Raw genomic sequence first — 21,467 nt, 5'->3', positions numbered from 1 at the left:
CAAAAGGGACAGAGAGGAAAAAAGGAGTTTAGCAAAACTGGAGAGAAGAGGGTGAACGGAGGTAAGGAAACAGTTTACAGGGCAGAGAAAGCATCGTATCCATCTCCAAATCACCAAAAGACACAGCATCCGATTTACACTGAAATGAAAGACAAAGAGGTGAAGCTGCTGACAGGGATTCATCACATGACTTACCACCAAGTACACTATCTGCCAGCATCATATGACTAACAGATGTCAGCTATTATTGTAAGGAGGCAAGAAAACTTCAACTCAACTCCCTGCACACACTTGATTGTCCCCGCGGGATTCATTTTGATGGTAAAAAAACACTAATGGTCATCACATGATGGACTGAGAGGCTGGAGAGGAGGGGGTCGGTGTGGAGCAGCTGCTGTTCAATGGGAACTTCCCCTAAAATCTGTCATGTGAGGGAGGAGGAGGAGGAGGAGGAGGAGGAGGAGGAGGAGGAGGGGTCGTCACCTGGACGCACCGCTGACGTCAGAGCCTTGTGTACTGCCAGAGCTCAGCCAGTAGTTGTAGGTCATGGAGGTTTAACACTGGAAGTGATGTATGGATACCTGAGTATGTGAGCTGTGGATGGTGGATTGGACTACACTGTACTGTTCGTGTCTCTGTTTTCAAATGCTAATTTATTGAGTAAGTCAATAAGAGAACCTTAAAATCTAGGTTAGTTAAAGAGGAAAGTATGCAAGTCTGGTTGCTTTTCCTCTGTTTTGCTAACCCTCCTGCTGGCCATGTGCATGTGTTTACAACGAAGCTGGCGAAAAATCTCACTCACAAACCTAATACTAGACCGAAGTTGGTGCCGTCATTTGGTTTAGTTTCGACCAGTGTTTGTTAACAGGAGGAGGGATGGCTATCTGCAGGCTGGTGAAGTGGAGTAAACAAGGGGACCTACACTATAGTTCACTCATTTTAGGTTAAAACTTACCACTTTGTTCATCTGCCCAGCCGGTGGGTTGAGTCAGGTTCAGTATTTTTAGGCAAAGAGAGGAAAAATTGTAATCAATTAATGGAATTAAATGTTAAAACTTAAAATTGAACTCTACTCTAAGTTGGGATTTGGTTTGTCTACAAACTATCAGGGACACACAGGATGTTAAGGTGCTAGTCGGCTACCAGGAAGTCCACAGTGGGTGCGCTACAGCCACAACACAGCAGCTACTGTGTTACTGCGAGGGGGTTGCCTCAGGTATATCTTACCGGCAAAGAACATGGGGGACTTATGGCGCAGCTCTTCCATTTTCTGAGCAAACAGGGCGTTCATCTCGCGCTGCAGCGTGCCTACAGCCCTCTTGCGGCTGTCAAGGACAGAACATGGAGGAAGCATGGGAGGCAACTCCAGGCTGCTCAGACTGTGGAGGCTGTCGCAGCTGCTGCTGTCGCTGTCGCTGAGCGACAGACTTCCTGGGGCGTTGCCGTTTGTGAATGGGGTAAATGTTGAGCCGCAAACACCCCCGTAGTTGGGGGGTGTGGCCTGCTGCCAACGGAGGTTGGACCTGCAGTCTGGTGTGAGGCTTGGGGCTGGTGTTACAGTGTTGGCGGAGAGTCTACGGGGAACGCTGCAGGACCGAGGGTTCCTCTGTGATGATTGAGGCTGAGGTCGGACGTGTTGGGTACCGAGAGTTTGCCTGGCTTTGGACCTGTGGAAGGGGTTAGACTGATGGAGAGCCTGGGGCGAATGCTGAAACTGGGCCTCTGAGCAGGACTTGAGCTTGGGAGGAGACTGCTGTGAGTCTGGCTGTGCAGCGAGGGGCTGGGGCTTGGCTACAGGCTCTGGCTGAACTTGTCTCTTTGTTGAGGAGGAGCGATTACTCCTCTCCTGTCTCTCTCCAGCTGCCATTTCAGACTTGCATTCCTGACTTTCCTCAACCTGACCCTTTCTGTCAGCCTCTGGGCTCCCCTTGGAGCCAATCACACATGTCATGCAGTTGGAGGACATCCCCACCTTGCCCGAGCTGCTAAGCGCGACTCGGGCAAACACCCCCGGCTTCATCTCCGACGGATCGTGAAAGCGGAGCCGACTGGCCCGTTTCAGAGGCTCACTCATGGGTCGTCGCTTGGCGAAAAGTGGACTCTTACCTTTACCCTCCTCAGGGTGAAAAGCCCCATTGGTGTCAGGACGGTCCCAGGGCCCCTTGGCTTGGTGGGATTCCGCCAGCGAATCCCTGGAGTGGTGTTGTGGTGGTGTGGACTGGTGAGAGGTGGCAGCAGACGCCTTGTCCCTGTCTTCAGACTCTCGCTCCTCACTAGCACCCTCTGAACTGTAGTCTTTGGTGTCAATGGTGATCTCTGGGTAGCCCTTCTTGATTTTGGGCTGGCTTTTGGTGGGTGCACTAGCAGTGCGGCGCAGGAGGTGGGCACCAAACGGGTGCTTACGGCTGTGCTGTGCAGCAGCATGGCTGTCCAGGGAAGCCTGCTTTGGGTTTCTGTGAAACAGCCCTTTTATGCCGCTGACCGCTCTGGCCTGACAAGAACACAAGAAAACACAATTGTCAAACACACAATAGCTCTTAAAACAAGGCACAACTAATAAATAGCACAGTGTTCATGCAAGAGAAATATTTCTCATAGACACTGGACACAAGTTTTTGTACAGTGAGCATGCTTCAAAAACAATAAACTAATTCCATCAATAAACCTAGGAGCCTTCCTGTAACACCACCTGCGAATGATCACTCAGTGTTTAGTGTGATGATCATTCTGCTGTAATCCATGCTGAAGCTTTGAATTCCATCTGGATTCAAAGTGTTTGCCTCTACATCTGTATACAGCAGCTGTCGCACCAGCAGTTACATATTAGTCAGGCGAACGTGCATGTAACTACCCGTCAAAGTTCAACGCACAGAGCACTAAACACAGGATGTCACGATACCAGAACTGTGGTACCTGTAACACCACTGAAGTCTAGATACCACATTCAATTCCACTGCAAAACACAGAAAACAACAGGAGCTGCAGCACTCCATACAGTCACTGTATAGGAGGAGCAGTTTAAACTGCCTGGTAATGACAGTAGCCTGGTAAAGGTAGAGTCTGGAGTTTTGTTCGTTGCAGTTTGTAAACAAAACATTCAAACTGGGCCCTTCCTCTTGGACTCAACTGTGTAGCCTTCTACCCCTGACAGCAATAAGCAGCAATTGTCAGGACCACAAAGGAAAGGAAATACAGTCTGAGTGAAGCGCTGGAGCCGTGGGCCGACACCCGGGCGTCACCAACAATGGGGACCTCCAGGGTTATGTTGTAACGAGTAGGAGAGCCGTTGTGGTGAGCTGGGAAGAGGGTGTTAGCGGCGGATGCTAACCGCTACCATTAGCCGAAGTTAGCATCGAGCTAGCTCACCACGGCCCTGACGGACGGGTACCGGTCCGCGGCTCCAGCACTTCACTCAGATTGTTTTTCTTTCTGTGCGTTCACACTGAAACCGTGGGCAGCGTTGCGGCGGCTGTAAGTCATTAATTTTCAATAGAGGCTGGTGTCGACAGGCGTTGGGAACGTCAGCAGTGGCGTGTCGCACTGCGAGCGTCAAACTGAAGTTGAGAGAAGTTCAACTTCATGTAAATGAGGAGCGCCGCCGCAGCCGCCACAGCAGCCTCAGCAGCCTCAGGAGTCAATTGCAGACCGGGTTTCTCACACCGGGAGAAATTGAGAGAGCCTTAGTGGACACATCTTCTGCGCTGCTTGAAAGTCCCGCTCCTTTGGCCGCTGGCCTCTAGAGCTGGCAGGCGGTGAGATGCCAGTGAACATAGCCTTGAGAGCCTCTGCTGACACTTTCGGTGTGAACGGACCATTTTTCTTTGCGGTCCTGAATGCTGTTGCTGAGAGAGAGAGAGACATGCTAGCACTCGCTAATACATGGGACAGCTAGTGGGGCTAGCAGCCACGAGCCCTCCTACTCTGCTGGACGTAGCTTCACCTGAGCTCCGTCATTGGCTGTAGAGAAAACACCAACTCTCTCACTCTCCAGCCAGAAACGTCCCCGTACACAACAAAACAAAGCAAAGGACCAAAATACAGGCAGGGTTGTATTTTGGGGCGCTGCAGACACGGCCACCACCACACAGGACTAGAAGCCCATAGGTGATGATTAAGACAGATTTCATTTGTATAAGTCTAGCGTTTATTTTTGGGCAAAAAACTCCAGACCCAACCTTTAATGTTGTGAGCTATTGCTTTGTTAGCCTATACAATTTGTATAGTAATGTGTATATAATGTTAGCTAAAACCGTGCTCACGTCACGTGCTGCACACTACATTTGCCACTGTCATTCCTCATACTGCTGTTTTTGTTTACTTCACCTTCAACACCTATGGTTCTGTAGAAAAACAAGTACCACCACATTTTCTGAATTTTGCATGGACTCCGTTCTTGTGACATCCCTAGTGGGAACTGAACATTTTCAGTGTTGTCCCTGTTGGTTGGACAACTACAAGACTGCAGTAATGGGTTACAAGTAGGGTGCACTGAGGCTTTCAGAGGGTGTGTAGATCTGGCTTCATACTAATTATTTCTTATGTAGAACCAGTATAAACAGGTAATATTCAGATTACACAGACATTGTAATGCTGAATGGACCTTTGCTGTGTGTTTAGGTTCTGCATGATATAAAAAAAAAAAGTCACAACAAATGGGGCAAAAATGATACACACAACGATGAGGGTTACATTCAGACAACAACACTGATGACTGTTAAACCCACTTTGACAGAAATGTTAAATGGAGCTTTAGTGGGAAAAGGCATCATATTTTTGTATCACCTATAACCAATGCTGTTATTTGTTTAGAACAATGTGAAAGAAGTAGATCCAAATCGTGGTGACTGGCTGACTGAATATCTGTCAAAAGCAAAGTAACAGCGCAGACAAAAAGACAAGACGAAAAGGAAAAGAGTCTCTGGCTGAGTGGAAAAAAAGAGGAAATGTGGGCTGAACTGCACATGATGATTATTGATTAAGCTGCCAGGCAGTGAAGCTCAGTAAATCATGTTCTGCAGCTTGAGCTGCCATCGTCCTGTGACACCTCCAACCTTGAAGCAGATCCCCACAAATTTGGGAAATGTTTTTGTTTGGAGTTTTACCCAGAGGCTGATGGGAAACTCAGTATTCTTCTTATTATACCTTAGTTCAATGGGCACTTAGATGAGTTCAGTGAAGTTTAGCCTAACTGGAAGCTCCTAAACATGTTTCAACATCCTGAATATCTTTGACAAATAGCCTACTGTACAAATGAATGCAAGAGTTGTTACAGTATTCTCAATTTACATGTTGGACCAGGAAACTGATGATCTCCATATCAAGAGCCACACAGCTGGAGATACAAATGGGGTCAGAAGTCTTGGGTTTTTGGGGCCATTTCCAAACAAATATCCATTATCCATGAGCTGCTTCATCTCTAGCTACAGTGGACATTGCCAGGCTGAAAAAAAAACAGTTGCTTTAAAAAGTATTTAAATTTTCCAAAATAAAGTCAAAAGACACAGAGGCTGTATATCTAGGCAGTGCGGTACACTGAAAAACTCCTGAGCTAAGAGAAAAATGCCCTCTGCAAAAATAAGCAGCACTGGCAGTGTCTCTCTCCGGCTCTTTAACAGAGCAGGCTGATGACATTGGATCTACTTGGGGAGTCAATGAAGATGCAGGTTAAGTTGAGCCATCATAACTCATGTGAGACATGAGTTGGCCTTATCATTTTTAATGCTTGCATTGGCTGACAAGAGGAATGTGTGCAGGGGGGTGGTGGGGGTCACTTTGGTGGCAAAGAGGGTGGAGCGTGTGGCTCATGCAAGATGCCGACTGGGTCTCACAACACCTGTGTTTTGAGTGGCAGCTTCAGGGCTCCTAAAAATTTCTTGCCTCTAAATGGAGCGTTTGGAAAAAGAGGGGTCCACTGAAATCACAAACAGACACAGGAAGAGAGTAAAAATCAGAGAGGGGGGAGGGGGGATGAAAGAAAGAAAGAAAGAAAGAAAGAAGAAAATGGGTGGGTTGAGGGATAAGAGAGAATCACGACAGGAGGCACAGAGCAGCAGCTGAGGAAGAGGAAGTTCAAAGCAAGGACAATGAACAACAGAGCGGTCATCTACACCATGTCTGGAGACAGCTGAGTGGAACTGAAGGATCAAAGAGACAAAACCAAAGCTTGTGTGGTGATAGTGAAAACTGCATCAGTTATGATCACAAAGAACATTTTGAAACAGAAACAATGCACACAGTCAATACAGGGTAATATTATTATGAATAACTACCACAGCACCGTTCATTTTTATTAAGTTATTGTTGCAGGTGAAATTTATATAAAGGTCTATTTTCCAATGAACATAGGATATCGGGCTGTCTCACACCCAGAGCTCCTTTGCAGCCCAAAACTGCTTGATGGACTCAAAAGCATTGCACAGCGAACATAAAGTGGATGAAAGATGTAATCTATGTTTGCCAGACTCTTCACTGGGAACTAAGGGGGCAGTAACACAGAAATTTAGACCAAAAGGGGGTACCAGGGTGGAGAAACAGTCCTAAATGAAAGCACTGCTCTGGTACAAGTAGTGAAAAAACACGATGAAACTCTTAGTGACAGTCCAGAGATTTAAAAGATGTTACTTAACCTTATGCCATAGCTTTTCTGCAGAAAACTGATCACTATACCATCAGGAAGCCCTGCAGCCAGTGGTGAACAAAACATTCAGATCCTACAACTGCCTCCCTGATTGTTCCTGAAATATTTTGAATGATTTATAATGCTTATTATTATTATGGTATTTCAAGGTTTTCCTTTGATTGAGTATGTCTGCAAACCGCTGAGCCCAATCAATAAATATTTCACAGATTTTTAATCAGGGAAGTTTTTTTTTCTTTTCTGAGATCAGTAATGATAAAAGAGCTCATCACTGGATGCTTCAACATGTATTGGTTATGGATAAGTCCACATATATTATAAATAACATGGCATCAAAACTCTGCTATTGATTGAGCTCTAATTAACACAGCAAATCTATTGTATTACAATTTTACAGTTTGACACACTGGACGCCTGAAATTCAACTGTATCCCAGACACAACAGATTTACATACTGTATGTTTTCAGCCGGCGTCCACTGAAGTACTCACCTTACCAGTGATGTCATTCACAGCTACATGAACAAAGATGGAGGCCTCCTCCATACCTTCCAAGTACACGTGGCGATAACCTGCACATAATCACATTACAGACACATCTGCATTATCAGTGACTCGTATGTAACAGTGCACATGTTCAAACATGTTGAAGTGAAACAAAGGCTGATCCACACCAAAAGCCTTTTCTACGGTTGATGTTCTACTTCAAGGCTCCTCACCAGCATTTTTATTAAATCATAATGTAACATCCATAATGTATCACCATATCTAACAGCAGGTGACAGGTCATCTTTATCTTTATTGCTATTCTCTTTCAAATTTGCAGTCTCCAGTATGGATGATGCATCTACGCAGGTGACACTCAGCTCTCTGTTTCAATTCAGTCTAATGAGGTCTTTAGTTTAGTCCTGTTTCCAAGCTGTGAAAAGCTCGGTTTCTTTCAGTGAGGTCAGGTTTTGGCTGTTTTTGACCTGCACCATATGCTGCAAAGAAGACGTAGCTCTAATTGTCATGAGAGCAGCTCTAACCTACTGTACAGTAACTCACCCCAAAAACTTAAATTGCTGTTTTTACATAAGTCTCTTTGTGTATGAATAAAGGAAGCCCTGCTTTTCCTGGTCCCAATTTAAGGCTACGTGACATCCACACAAATGTGATTTCATTTTTGTCTAAAATAACTTCAGTCCAGATGACTGATAGATCTTTGCTCAGTATAAGAAATAATTTCTCTACTGACACTTTTGAAATGGCACATCACATGACTATTAATGTACACTGGGGGAGAGTACTTGTGCTGGGAGAAGGTTGTTCATTATTGAGCTTTAGAGGTCTTGGTAGGTCTATTAGCCAACTCTGGACTGAAGGAACCTGCTATTTCCAGTCTCAATGCTAAGCTAGGCTAACCATCCACTTACTGAAGCAGTGACCTTGACAGACATGACACTAATTACCTTCTTCTCATCTTATTCTTTTAAAGAATGAAAATTACATCAATAATTAATAATTGGTCATAATATATAATAATAGCACCAAACAGTCCTGTTCTCAGAATCATTCCAAAAGCGATTCAACCAGAGTGGCACTGATTAATTCAAATATATATAAATATATTGCTCCAAATGCATCATAACAATCACATCAGACTTGTTCTCATTTCTACAGAAAGCTATCACTGAAACGGGAGAAACAAAAAACAAAAACAAGACTTTCAGCGGTCACCGGAGAAACACGATCTGTATCTATCAGCTCCATGTAAGAACAGGTGATTCAGCGTCTCTTACCTGTCATCATGCTGTTGAAGGCGATGGTGCGCTGGCCGATGAAGTCCTGGCCAATGGGGTCATGATCCCACACGAGGAAGCGCACCAGGGCCAGCTCCGGCATGTGGACTGTAAACACCAGAGTCTCCTCCCACATGGGGTTGAAACCTACAGGACCGGCCCAGGAGATATCGCACGCAGGAGGGAAGGAGGGAGGGAGGGAGGAAGAGGAGGATGATAAGAAGAGAGGAGAGAGAAATGGAGACAGAGGACAGAGAGAGTGGACGGTCCAGGACAAAGTTAGAGAGCGAGCTCAGCACTCATCAATTATTCAGTGTTTGTGTGTGTGTGTGCACGCTGACTGAGAGGTGCTAGCTATGCATGTCTTTTCATGCTGAGCTCATCAATTATAGATCAGAAGCCATACAGACAGCACACACACACATGAACACACGCAAACACAAAAGGTAGTAGTAGGAGTCATATTCAATGCATGGCTCCAAACAGCACATACACACACTAATCACATGTCAAAGCTAAAGCAGGACAAACCGCAGGAAACAGCAGGGGCATCAACTGATACCCCCGGTGTTTACTGTGTCAGTGAGCAGCTGTCAGCAGTCAGAGAACACGAGATCCACTGCAAACTGGCCAGCAGCTGATGACATTTCTCAGATGAGAGCATTAAAATCAAGTCACACCACAAATTGCTTTATTCAGCATTCACACTATTGTTCTTTGTGAGGTCATCTTTCTTTATTATTATTATGTGGGTGATAACTTATCCACTAGTGGACACCTTGCAACCTAACTAGTCCTACATTGTGCTACTTCAACAATTCATACATTATTGCTATTATTCAACTTTTTGATATTCTTTATACTTTTAGATATTACATGTGTTCTGATCTTTTTGTCCCAAAGGAAATGCATTGGAACAGGCTTTGAACTCTAAAAACTACTCTACTTCTGCATAGTTTAAGCTACAGACTTCATTCAACATCTCAACTGTAGAATTTTTTTTTTCTAAAGTTTCTATAAGTTAAGTTATTAAGATGGTAAATGGTAAATGGGCTACTCCGACTACTCAAAGTGCTTTACACTGTTCATTTGCATTTGGAGGGCAGTTTCAGGTTCAGTGTGTGGCCCAGGGACACTGAACCGACCGTCGGCAGAAGAGGATGGGAATCAAACAGCCAACCTTCTGGTTAGCGAATGACTTGCTCTTCTTCCAATGAACATTGGAGGAGCTGAGAGGTTAATGCATCAGGCTACTAGTCATGAGGTTGCGAGTTCGATTCCTGCCTCATAAATGTTGCATGTCATTCCTGTACTTGCTCTCTTGTCAATTTCTTCTGCTAATTCAGCATGGCTTCAGCAATGGCTTTCAGCATTCACACGCATTTTCCTTTGGGAGATGCTCTTTCTAGTTCACATTTATTCCTGTGGCCTATAGGTCTGTCTAGGTGAAGAAAGGCCCCCAGATCATATTGCATTTTTACAATGAGAGATGAGGCAGAATAATTCAGCTCTCCATTGACTCACCGTTATCATCCACCACTCTGGTCTGCTCTTTGCAGCAGTCCACCGGGAGGCCGATGATCTCCACCTCCACAAAGGGATCGATGATCTGAAAGAGAGACATTCCACAGTGCTGAGGTGACACAGCAGGACGTCAAGCCACTTTCAATGATCACACTTCGTTACTTCCTGTTTGTGGAGTAATCTGATGTACACTGAGCTTGGCTGAAATCATCACCACTCGGTGAAGGTGGGAAAGTGACACACTGATATGTTCCTGTGAAAACACTCAGTAAAAACACCCGGCTGTGAAGGGTTGAACTCAGGACAACCGGACCTGGTTGTACGTACTTCAACATATTTCATCCTATAGAGGTTCCTTTACAGTTGTCTGGTTTAACAGGTAAAAAAATGTAAGTAGGCTATAAAAATGACAAATGTCATACAATATTTTTAACATCTAGGAGCTAATATTATCAAGCCTTTCATTTTTTTATTGACATGAATTCAAAGCCAAATCATGAGATGTCAGTAGAGCTGCTAGATTGTACATCAAAGTGGATGATAAAACAGCAAATATAATCTAAAGTGATTAATAAATTGTGGATAATACATTGTTGAAAACCTAGTGAGATGTTTGTTGGAAAATATGGCGTGACCAGTGGTTGGGAGAATGTTATCAGGATGTGTAATGTGGACATTTATCAGAGTGTTGTATCTGTTCTAACTGTGAAACACCGTCTGAAGCGCAGTGTGTATGACAAGTTCAGTTTGTGGGATATATAATTTTTTTTCACTGTATGCTTGTTTACAGTTGTATGCAAGTCCTACCTCTCCCCTGTCCCCTAACATTGAATCTTTGGGTTTGGGCAGCTGTTGTCCACTGATGATCTTCAACACCAGCTGTTTCTTCATCTGACCTGGCAGTGGATCCTCCAGGTTGGGGTTAAAGGCACCTACAGTGGATAGAAAGGAAGTACAATGGCTATTTATAATCTTTCACTTCTAAAGTTAAATGGCAAAAATCAAGAATGAAAATGCATCATAGTGCTTAAGATACAAAGAAATGCACATAGTCATAAAACAATACACCAGGATTTCTGTAACTTTATGATGTCACAACAAAGCAGCCACCACCATCACAGTATGGCCCACTGACTCAAATGCTTTCCTATGTACAGTATGTGTATATACATATATCTATTATAATATATCTTCTCATTAATACCTTAAAGGGACAGTGTGTGATATTTGTCAAGGTTTATTGGCAAAATCTGAATACACTACCAAATAATATATTTGTATAAGTGTATAATTGCTATAAAATAAAATCTGTTTGGTTTATCGCAAGGGTCTTGCTTAGAGAGTGTCGCCATCTTGCACCGCCATGTTTGTATATGGAATGGAAAATCCATCCAACCAGAGAGCACGTTTCAAGAGTTTCACGTTCATAAATGGAATAGAATCAGAATGCTAGATGTCACTGTTTTCCCCTCATTTTACGCACTGGACCTTTAACTATCAAAACAAATTTAACGTGTACAATATGGAACCAACATAGATGATGATTTATCATGACATTAGCATGCCTGCCAGTGCAAAGATGAAATTATAAACTTAATATGTTCCTGTTTTCTACTTGATGAATCAAATGAATATATTTTCCTGTGCTGACCTTCACACATGCAGGCAGGCTTCAGCATGTAGCCACAGTTGCCGTTGCTGTAGAACTTGGCTCTGTTGAGCTGCAGGACCCGGCCCTCTGACTGGTAGTTCAGCGCAACTGAAATTAAAGCAGAGGAGGGAGAGGGTCGGCAACAATGTAGCTCACTAAAATATGTGACCACCTGTGAATTTGGTGAGTTGGGTAAAGCTCATACCGAGCTGGCAGCCGGCGCTCCAAAAGGGCTGAGGGTTGAAGTTGGAGGAGTCCACCCGGTAAGACGAAGGGTAGATGCGGGAGAGCTGTCGCTGGTTGAACTGGATGAAGGACGTGGCTTTCTGCTGCATCACCTGATGGGCTTTGGTCTCACTGAGCGACGACACCTGCCAGCTGCAGTTGGCTGCAGAGAACAAGATTAAAATGTCTTTGTTTTCTGTGTTGGCTCACAAACTTCCATTCAGCTGAAATGCTGAATGAGCTTGTTATTGATTTTAACTGCTAATAGATAAAATAATGTGGTCTCATTCAATGGCAAATTACTTGGAAACACTGTGGAGATTACGATTAATTTAATCTAAATGTTTAGCAGTGAGTGAATCTTACACTTGGACAGGTTCAACAGAGGTGCTCACCTTGTGCCTCGATGTCATAGAGACCCACAGACCGCGTGTATTTGACCAGATCAGACAGAGCTCTCGATAACTTCATGGTCTTCTTCTTTCTGTAAGGTCAACAAAAGGTCAAGGGTCACAGAAGTACCCAAATTATTTAAATGACAGATGAAATATAAGTAGATAAAATATAATCAAGTGTGACAGTACTATTATGGACAAACATTTACCTCAAAAATGATGTAGAGTGAAAATAATGAATTATTTTATAGCTGGTTACCTACTGCACCCTGTCTTTGAGGTGTGTGTACGTGTGTGTGTGTGTGTGTGTGTGTGTGTGTGTGTGTGTGTGAATGAGTGACGTACTTGCTGTGGTGCAGTGGAGCACGGGAAGCACTGCTTGTGCTCTCTTGATCTGTATCTGTGTCCTCCAAGCTCGACGTCTTCTTCAGCTTGGTTGACTTTTTCTGGAGAGAAGTGAGGGGCCAAAGAATAGAATAACCATTTCAATTTCAATTTCATCTTTTCACATACAGTATAGAGTTTTGATCCAGGTTTACTGTTGATGCAACAACACACAGTGTCACATGATAAGACAACAGCTGGTCTCTGGTCTGATTAACCGTGAATCTGTTTTTTACCGTCCCCGGTATATTCTCATCACAGAAGGTGGAAGATTGGGCAGAGAAACAGAAAAGTGATTCAAGTGAAGCAGAAAGAGCAGAAATAAAAAGGCTTACCTTGCGTTTAGAGAAGGTCCCCATGAAGGAACGGCCTGTGTGCTTGTTGCTGCTGGGATTAGCCTCGTCAGCTGTGTCTGTCCCATCTTCGCTTTTACCCTAACAGCAGAGGAAACATCTTCAAGATGTGTAATTAACATTTTTCCATCACTTGTCAGACTGAATTGCTTTCTTGTTTTGTTTTGTTTTGTTTGGGATGTTTTAAACTATTACGTTTGAGCTGGTTGTTATTAGAATTAAATCATACCAGCCATAACTGTTTTATGACCGACAGTCAAATAGGAAATACTGTCTTCATGAAACAAAAACCAGACAACTGAGAAGAGTCATCAACAACCAAATTCCAACGACTCTGAGGCAATAACAGAAAAAAAAATGTAATTACAAATCAAAGATTGTATTTTGTTTTGAAAAAGTCATTTCTATGCTAATGGGATGGGAGAGTGGAGCTGATTTGAGGAGAAACACTTCATTAGATGCAACATTTACTGAAGGAAAAACCAAGAAGCACGGGCCCCACTTTCTTCTCCAGTGGCGCACTCCCTCACAAACACAAAAGCACAAGACAAACAAGAAGAAAAGAGCTCCTACTTAAAGCACAAGTCCAGATGTGACTCGCATCTGTTTAGAGCGAAATATCTGTTTTTATCCGAGTAATGTATTCATATTCAGTTCTAGCTCTGCTTGAGTAGTTATGGCTGTAGGAGAGAGGGTTACTAATCCATTGCTCATACACACTGTCACAGCTCTGTCAGGGATTTGAACTGGCAACAGTCCAGTCCTCATCGTGTCTCTATCACCTTTTCACAGTTGATTTCAGGAGAGAGTGGAGGAGTGTGTAAATAAGGAACAGTCACTTCAAAGTCTGGCTTCTGTTTAAAGGTTGAAGGAGCAGCAAGTCAGAACACAACCAAACAGAAAATGCATTCTGACACTAAAATGTGCCTTCTTTTTTTAAACCTCATGTTCACACTTCATATGAATTCAAGTAAAGTAGACTTTCCTCCAGCTACAACTGCTGCCTGCTTATTTCTACTAATCACATCAAAACCATAAACCACTAATCCAAAACTCCATCATTCTAGCTCAGCATGTATGACTGTGTTTTTGACTTGAACTTGAAATGTTAAAAAGTGCTTTTCTGTTAATGGGCAATAAATGAAAAAAAAAAGAAAAGAAATCCCAACAAGCAGCAACCAGCTCCTCTAAACAACATCAAATCATATGACAACACATGGACCTCCTTTCTACAACACCTCCAATTTGCAATCTATTATTTACAATGGCATATCTAACCTGCTTATAGCATGAAATGGAGTAATATATGTATGTGTGTATGGATGGACAGCACCAGTCTGAATTCATTTGAAAGTATTCCAGAAACATCAGGTGAGATCTTGGCTCACCAGGAACTCTCCGTCTACCTGTCTGCTGTGTTTACCTTGGAGCCAGTTTTGCCTTTGGGCTTCCCGGCAGGAGGGAGGGCTGCGATGGTGAAGCTGTCCGGATCCTCGCGGTCTCGGATCTTAGACTCCTTCATCAGGTTGTCGAGCTTTTTCTTAGCCATGTTCTCCACCTGCTTCCTGTTGGCTGACGTCTGGAAGAAGTTACACAGCGAGTTACGATGATTATGTGATGATCATCTTACATGAAATAAGAAATGAAGGTGATGTTTAACAGTTCCTGTGTGTAATTGTTCATTTTCATACATAATTTACACTGAAGATATTTTATGGTAGTGGGCCACTTGAACAATTCTTATTATCTATTAATCTTTCATTTCATTATCAAGTGTTATCAATCACGTGCTAAACATTCTATTTATAGTTAAGTAAAATAATTTGCTCTGTTTCGGAAATTTGTTAATGATGTCTGAGTTTTGAGCTGGAAGTTGGACAAAACAAGTCAAGATATGACTTTGGGATTGAAGGAGAGTATGACAGACATTCTTCTTACTCTTTACTGACATTTTTTAGACTGGACAAAAATAACCAGCATACTGATGGATAATGGAACAAAATTTGAGATGAAACCTTGAGATATTAAGCAGACAGTGAATTTCTCAACGTTTGAAACAGGGAATGCAGGATTTTATCTGAGGTTGTTCTGTAAAAGACAGAATAGAAAGGTCTGACATGGTAAAGAAAGAAACACATGAAGCAAGGCCAATGACACTATACATTAGGTTAAGTTACATAAGCCTCCTGCACCATTTGACAAATGGTTGTTTAGGTTATGTAAGCCATTTGATGTGGGAGTATGACAGTCATGGTGTACAAGTTCTTTTTGTCGAGTAACTGTAACACTGAGATTAACAACACATCATGCAGGAGCCTATGAGGACTCACATTTCATAAGGAGTAAAGATGAAGCAATACATTATGTAACATGAAGCAGAACCCCCCCCCCCCCCCCCCCCCCCTCCCCCGGCGGCTGATGAACAGGCCCCTCGCATATGCAAGTACTTCCAGATGTGATAGCATGACGGAGAATGACAGCGAGACATCCTTTATACAGATGTTGTGGAGTAAATGAGAGATGTCCTCAGTGAGAGATCGCTGCTCATTCTCTCTCTGGCACATGCTGGGCTCGGCCACGCGGTGGCAGAGTTTACCCACAAACCTCCTGTTCGTCTCAGACCACAGGCAGCGCCGCATGCACCAGGAGGAGTGTGTGTCTACATGTTCAGTGCAGATACAAAGAAACCAGTTTTGAGCTTTTATTAATGAGAGGTGTGGTCCAATCGGTGCTGTGCATCTCACATGATTGATACGGTTTCTTATCTATTCTATAACTATTATATTGACACAAAACTTGCCTGATCAGAGCCTGATGCTTTGATCTGATCACACCACACACGATTGGTAATTTATATTCTTCTGGTTGTTTCACTGCCATAAATACAGTGGAATAGTTTAGTGAGAATACTTTCAAGAAAATAACCAAGTAAATGATTTTTAATTGACACTCAGATGAGTTTCTGCCAGCGTTCGTCTTTAGACCAGCTCTCAGTGCAGCTGCACGGAGACAGGTGGATCCAGCCTCGTGGAGAAGCTGCCACAGCTCCTCTGTGGATTTAGTCACTCACTCTCTACTCTCCATCCAAGAACTTCTGTAAATAATGAGCTCCTCTGGAAAATGAATAAAACACTGTCTGACACAACTCGGCTCATTTCTCTGCACCGTTTTTTCCGCCAGCTCGAGTGCAATGCATGATGGTATATCATGCTTGGGTAGTGACCATTAGTAGTACACTCCTTTTCACGGTGCATGGTGAGATACTGTGAGTCCACTATACAGGGCATAGTCACTCTAATTACACATCGAGACAGCATTACAAATGGTTGAACTCACTATATACTGTAGTGGATGATATAGGGAGTAATGAATTAGACGCAGTCAGAGTCTTCTGTATCTGCAGGGTCAGGGCTGGGTAAGCAGCCGAACCTGAACAATCCCTGTTAAGATCAGCACTCAGTAGAGATCAGACCGTCTGCTGCAGGACTCCTGGATCTCCTCATGTCTGAAGGCCATTTGTTACCACTCATACTGTATTTATGAGTGAACTGTTTATGCTAGAGCTTAAAACTGCTGCACAGTGCTGTAGGCTTTGGGCAGATATTGAATATTTAATTTCCAATCGTTATGAATATAGGTCGGACAATTCCTAACTCCTATTTTGTCAACACATGCTGCCAACATTTCCAGGAAAACATTAGAAACTGATACTAGATAAATAGATAAAAAAAATCTATCAAATCAATGTATCATTAGTTGCAAAATAACTGCAACAACAACATTAGTTTTGTCTAAGCAGTGTTGGCCCAGCCACACTGGTCTTTTCTCAAGAGGTTGCTTTAAAAAAAAAAAAAAAAATTCAATCAACTTAAATTTAAAAATTTATGTAATTAGTCCCCCATGGTCTGTGTTCTTGTCCCTCTTCAAACATTAGCTGAGTCTCAATTCACAGTGCATAGGTGTGTTCACAGTGAGGAGTAAAGCAAGCAGTTTCTTCTATGAAACCAGATTCACTCAAAATGGCAAAAGTAAAAAAAAAAAAAAAAAAACCGTGGTCACATGTTGTGATCATTATTTCTGGTGAGTGCACAGCAGTTTGATTTAAGACAACACTACCCTGTCAAAATCCATTCACTACACCCGTCAATAAACCGTGTAGTGCCCACACAGTGTGCTACATTTGAGTGCACTGACACATTGACCAAGTTGTAAAAAGCCAACACCTGCCACGTAAATCTTAGCCGAACCAATCTCAGGCTAATACTGCTGAGTACTGTTAATTTACTGCTCAGTGAACTGGTTCTTGGACTTGCAAGACATCTATCCATGTAATGTGCATGTGTCAGTTTAAGAATCCTACATGGAGCATGTTAGAGAAGTAATGTCAGATGGCGGTTTTTTTTTTTGGGGGGGGGCTATCACTTCACACATTTACAGGCAGGATGAGAGAATATGGCACATGACTGGATGAGCTTTCTTGGGTGGTTGAGGATGAGCTTTTTATACAGTACTGTACCTTCCACTTTGAAAGAAGCAAGCAACAGTTGAAGAGGAGGAGAAGAAGAAAAAACAAGAAGGAACAAACAGGAAGAGAGAAGAGCAGGAAATGAGAACAAATAGCCACAGAGAGAGAGACAGAAGCAAAGAGCAGAGATACAGGTGATCAACAACAAAGACAGGACAGCAGGAGGAAGTGCTTATAGTTTAAACGTGAACCGTCAGCGACAGGAAATAAACACGCAATTCACTTTTCATCTTCTGGACACAAGGACACATAACCTGCATGTAACTCTGGCAGACAGAGGGAACAGATGTGGCGAGGTGGAGAGAAAAAGGTTGATAGGGGAACATACATCTCCGTTCATCAGCTTGCAGTCGTCCTCCATCTCATCTGCGCTGTCCTCGTCCGACACGTCGCCCTCCTCTGCGTTCTCGTCGATGTTGGGAGGCAGTTTCTTCCCCTGGTGGAGAAGAGAACAAGTCAGAGGGGGGAGAGAGAGAGAGCTGCACCACTAATCTAAACTAATTCATCCAATCTGCACTGCATTTGTGTTTGCACTCTACATGCTGTGAGAGGACAGCAGTTTGTCAGTGGATATGTGATATGTGGCACCGCCTGTCTCTGCAGCCACAGGCTTTTCAGACCAGTTAATATATTTGATCAATTAAGCAAACTTTATTTTGTCCATAGTTGGGTAACTGGGTATGAAACAGTGGGATACAGTATACTGTATGCAGTGAGCACTAAATAAAAACATATCAACACAGAAACAAGGGATGATAAGTTCACATAACAGTGCACAAGGTGACAGTTGATGTAAAGGCTGGTGACAGGCAGACAGGAAGCAGCTTTCTCAAGTAGCTGTTTGTTGTAAAGACCCTGCAGGTTTTCCTTATTCTTTGTATTTTCCTCTCTAAGTCCAGACTAATGTTGATAAATGAGATGTCTGCTACTATAGGGAATGTCATATGTTTGGTTAGAAACCACTTATTTTCTCCCCAATCACTTGTCTAATACTGTAGCGTATTGTAAATGTACACTGTCAAGCAAACAAAATGAAATGTCTCATGTGCTCCCTTCTTATGTTTGTCTTGGCATTAGTCTTACAGAGGATTCACTGGCTGATAAAGCCATGCTTATGCAGCGTTCGAGACAACTCGGAACTCTGATCTTTCCGACCTCCTAGAAAAAGTGTAATCGAAGTTGGAGCTCCCACTCGGTAAAGTCTGAGAAAAAAAATCTACCCCAACTTCTTCGAGAATCAGTGGTCTGACGTCACACAACAATCTGCACCTGGGCAGAACCACACTGTCAACGGTAAACCATCAATTAAAATGCATTTAAATGCCAAAATACATCTTTTTAAAATTGTTTTTATGCCCTTTGTAATGTTTTTATGCCTTATGTGAAGTACTTTGAATGCAAAGTTAGACCTGGTCCGCCATGTTTTTGGTTATTCTGTGAAGTCGGAACTCTGAGTTTTCAACTGGGAGAGTCCGAGTTGCGAGTTGTCTTGAAGGCAGCATTGGAACCTGTCTATTTTCTGTGTGCTTTGCACTTTACTTGGCATTTATATCATAGCATTTTAGGTTTAGGTTAAGCTGCTGGACAATTGGAATGTCCCTCCAGGGGATGAATAAAGTCTTCTTCTTCTTCTTCTGCTGCCTCCTCCTCCTCCTCACAGGCCTCAGTGGAAGAGACAACAGAAAGAGGCTGAACAGTGAATGTACAGACTCAGCAGGAACAGAGTGGCCTGCTCTCACTGTCTGAGCCATGGATTTTTCATTAACGAGCCAGGTAGTTGGTCCTGTGGTTAGCAATCATTCTCAATCACAGTGTCATGGAGGTGCTGGTCAGAGTCAGCATCATCATCATCATCACCACCATCAGCAGCAGCAGCAGCAGCAGCAGCAGCAGCTCCATGAGGCTGACAACAGTCCGACCCGCGGTGAGGCTGCACGGTGTGAGTGTGTTACAGGGGGCAGCGGTTGATGCCAAAGTTGCTGCATATCAGTGCTCGCACGCCGACACTCTGCTGAGTGTACACACAGGTAGGTAGCGGCGCCGGAGCGACAGCTGGCAGAGCCGCCCTCGTCGGTGCCAGGTATTGGCGAGGTGCCTCCTCTTCACTGAAAGCATCTGGTGTCAATAAAGCCTCATTAACCTCAATGCTGTTCCCTCCCCTGCTAATAGAGGCTGCTGCTGCTCATCAACACGCTCCCCTGTTGATGCTGCTGACTACAGCCGTGTGTCAACTGACTGGGCTTCAACAGTTTATAATACGTTACGGTGGCCGCATGGGTTCCTCCATAGCTACATATAACTATAAAACATATTGACTGTAATAGTTTTACTTTGGAGTCAGTCCGCATATGGTAAATTCAGCTGATTGGATATGATGTGAAAGGACAGACACCTGTTTAGATAAGGTGTCAAAGCTGCCTATGCAGATCAGAGCAAAAAAAAACATGAGGAAATAACTATAGTCAGGGAGCCACAGGCTCAAAAGCTCAAGGAAATGGGTTGAACCTGACATCGTCCGTTATACTTTTTATTTGTGTTTTTTCTGTTAACTTTGACACTAAGGAACAATAATTGAGGGGTCTGCTCTGCCGGAAATATCGCGAAAAAAAATTGTGGCCATTTCACTGTATGCACCCTTTATTTTTTGACAGGAAATTGTAAAAAATGATTTTTTTCTTCAAATCCTCAGTGGGCTGGGTAGGCTGTCAATGAATGCATTTCAGATACACAGAACACATGTGGTGACAACATCCACTGAAAAAATAACTCTTAAAACACATTTCTACATGATTTTGTATCAATTTTATGGAAAAAAATTAGGCGTTTTCTCACTTTTTCCCAATATTTTCATCTTTACTTCATTGGCAATCAACTATGGGTCCAGGTTATGACATCAGTCAATGTGTCATCATTTTCAGCAAACAGTATACTCATTCCAGTGAAAAAATTATAAAAATCCAACCAAAATCATTGGTTCTATGATAATTTCACTACTAGCTGGCGATCAACAGGCTCAGAACCTCAATGGAATTTTAGGCTAGGCCTACTCTCGAAATTCCAACACAGACATACTGGATGTTTAGCATCATGGTACACTCACAAACACGATCTTAGTATTTGAATGAGTTTGAAACAACCAACAGTTACCAGTGTTTCTAGTTTAGCTGTTAGTTGAAATTCAACTCCCGTGGGAAACCCCCTAAAAAAAGTAGTTGGGGTAGTTACCTGTAACCAGACTTTCAAAAATTCCGAAATTTTTAATTTGGCCTTAAGTAAGTTGTGAGGGGTCAAACTAGGGGGTTTTCACGATTCTGAGTTGATTGCAAGCATTAGCTTTTCATCCAAAACACTCCTTGGTGTAAAAAAAAAAACAGCCACACTCACTTTTCCTGTTCATCGGAAAGGAACAACCCCCTCCCCCCACCAATAGAATGTATTAGAAGTTATTCCGTAGCATGACACAGGTTGTCTGTCACATGTCACTACTATACTCAATATAATATAACTTATATTCTACCCTTTTTTCTTTGTAGGACATTATACAGACCCTCCAGGATTTTGCAATGTCGCAAAATTTCTTAAAAAATTACAATAGGCTAAATGTAATTTATTACATGGATCGGGAGCAAGTGAACGAAAGAGAAAAGACACTGGACATGCACTGGATTTCACATACCAGCAAAAACTGAAACAAGTTTGCTAGAAATGAAGAGAGGACACAAAAAACACATAGTGCTGTCAGGTACCAGCTTTTGTTGTGGGGTGTATACATCTTTGCATCAACTAATAGAGTGCTAAAGATTTTGTAATCTAAGTAATATTATTAACCTTACTTTAATGTTATGAGTTAAAAACTCATAACATGTGTGCTGATGTATGTTGAGCACTGTACAGATATCTCCAGGACCCTCAACCTCAACCCTCAAGCTTGTGTTTGTCCTGTTTGTCGCCTCCTTCTACGATTTTCCACAAGTTGCCACACGAGTTTACCCG

General features: G+C 43.0%; 1 protein-coding gene across 1 annotated transcript in view; it reads right to left on the bottom strand.

Moving 5' to 3' along the window:
• Positions 1-21,467, bottom strand: part of plch2a (phospholipase C, eta 2a) — a gene marked incomplete at both ends in the record, with an annotated part of 89,243 nt that overhangs the window by 4,692 nt on the left and 63,084 nt on the right. Inside the window, 12 exons of the mRNA XM_083975862.1 lie at positions 2,107-2,491; positions 7,129-7,208; positions 8,418-8,564; positions 9,942-10,026; positions 10,749-10,873; positions 11,593-11,700; positions 11,798-11,980; positions 12,213-12,301; positions 12,558-12,658; positions 12,932-13,030; positions 14,373-14,528; positions 17,803-17,910. Coding sequence (XP_083831988.1) covers positions 2,107-2,491; positions 7,129-7,208; positions 8,418-8,564; positions 9,942-10,026; positions 10,749-10,873; positions 11,593-11,700; positions 11,798-11,980; positions 12,213-12,301; positions 12,558-12,658; positions 12,932-13,030; positions 14,373-14,528; positions 17,803-17,910 — 1,666 coding nt within the window. The remainder of the gene's footprint in view (positions 1-2,106; positions 2,492-7,128; positions 7,209-8,417; positions 8,565-9,941; positions 10,027-10,748; positions 10,874-11,592; positions 11,701-11,797; positions 11,981-12,212; positions 12,302-12,557; positions 12,659-12,931; positions 13,031-14,372; positions 14,529-17,802; positions 17,911-21,467) is intronic.

This window comes from Trachurus trachurus (assembly GCF_905171665.1).
Source record: "Trachurus trachurus genome assembly, chromosome: 7".
Lineage (NCBI taxonomy): Eukaryota > Metazoa > Chordata > Actinopteri > Carangiformes > Carangidae > Trachurus > Trachurus trachurus.
The sequence above is the reverse complement of the archived record's forward strand: the minus strand, read 5'-3'. Positions and strand labels throughout refer to the sequence as shown.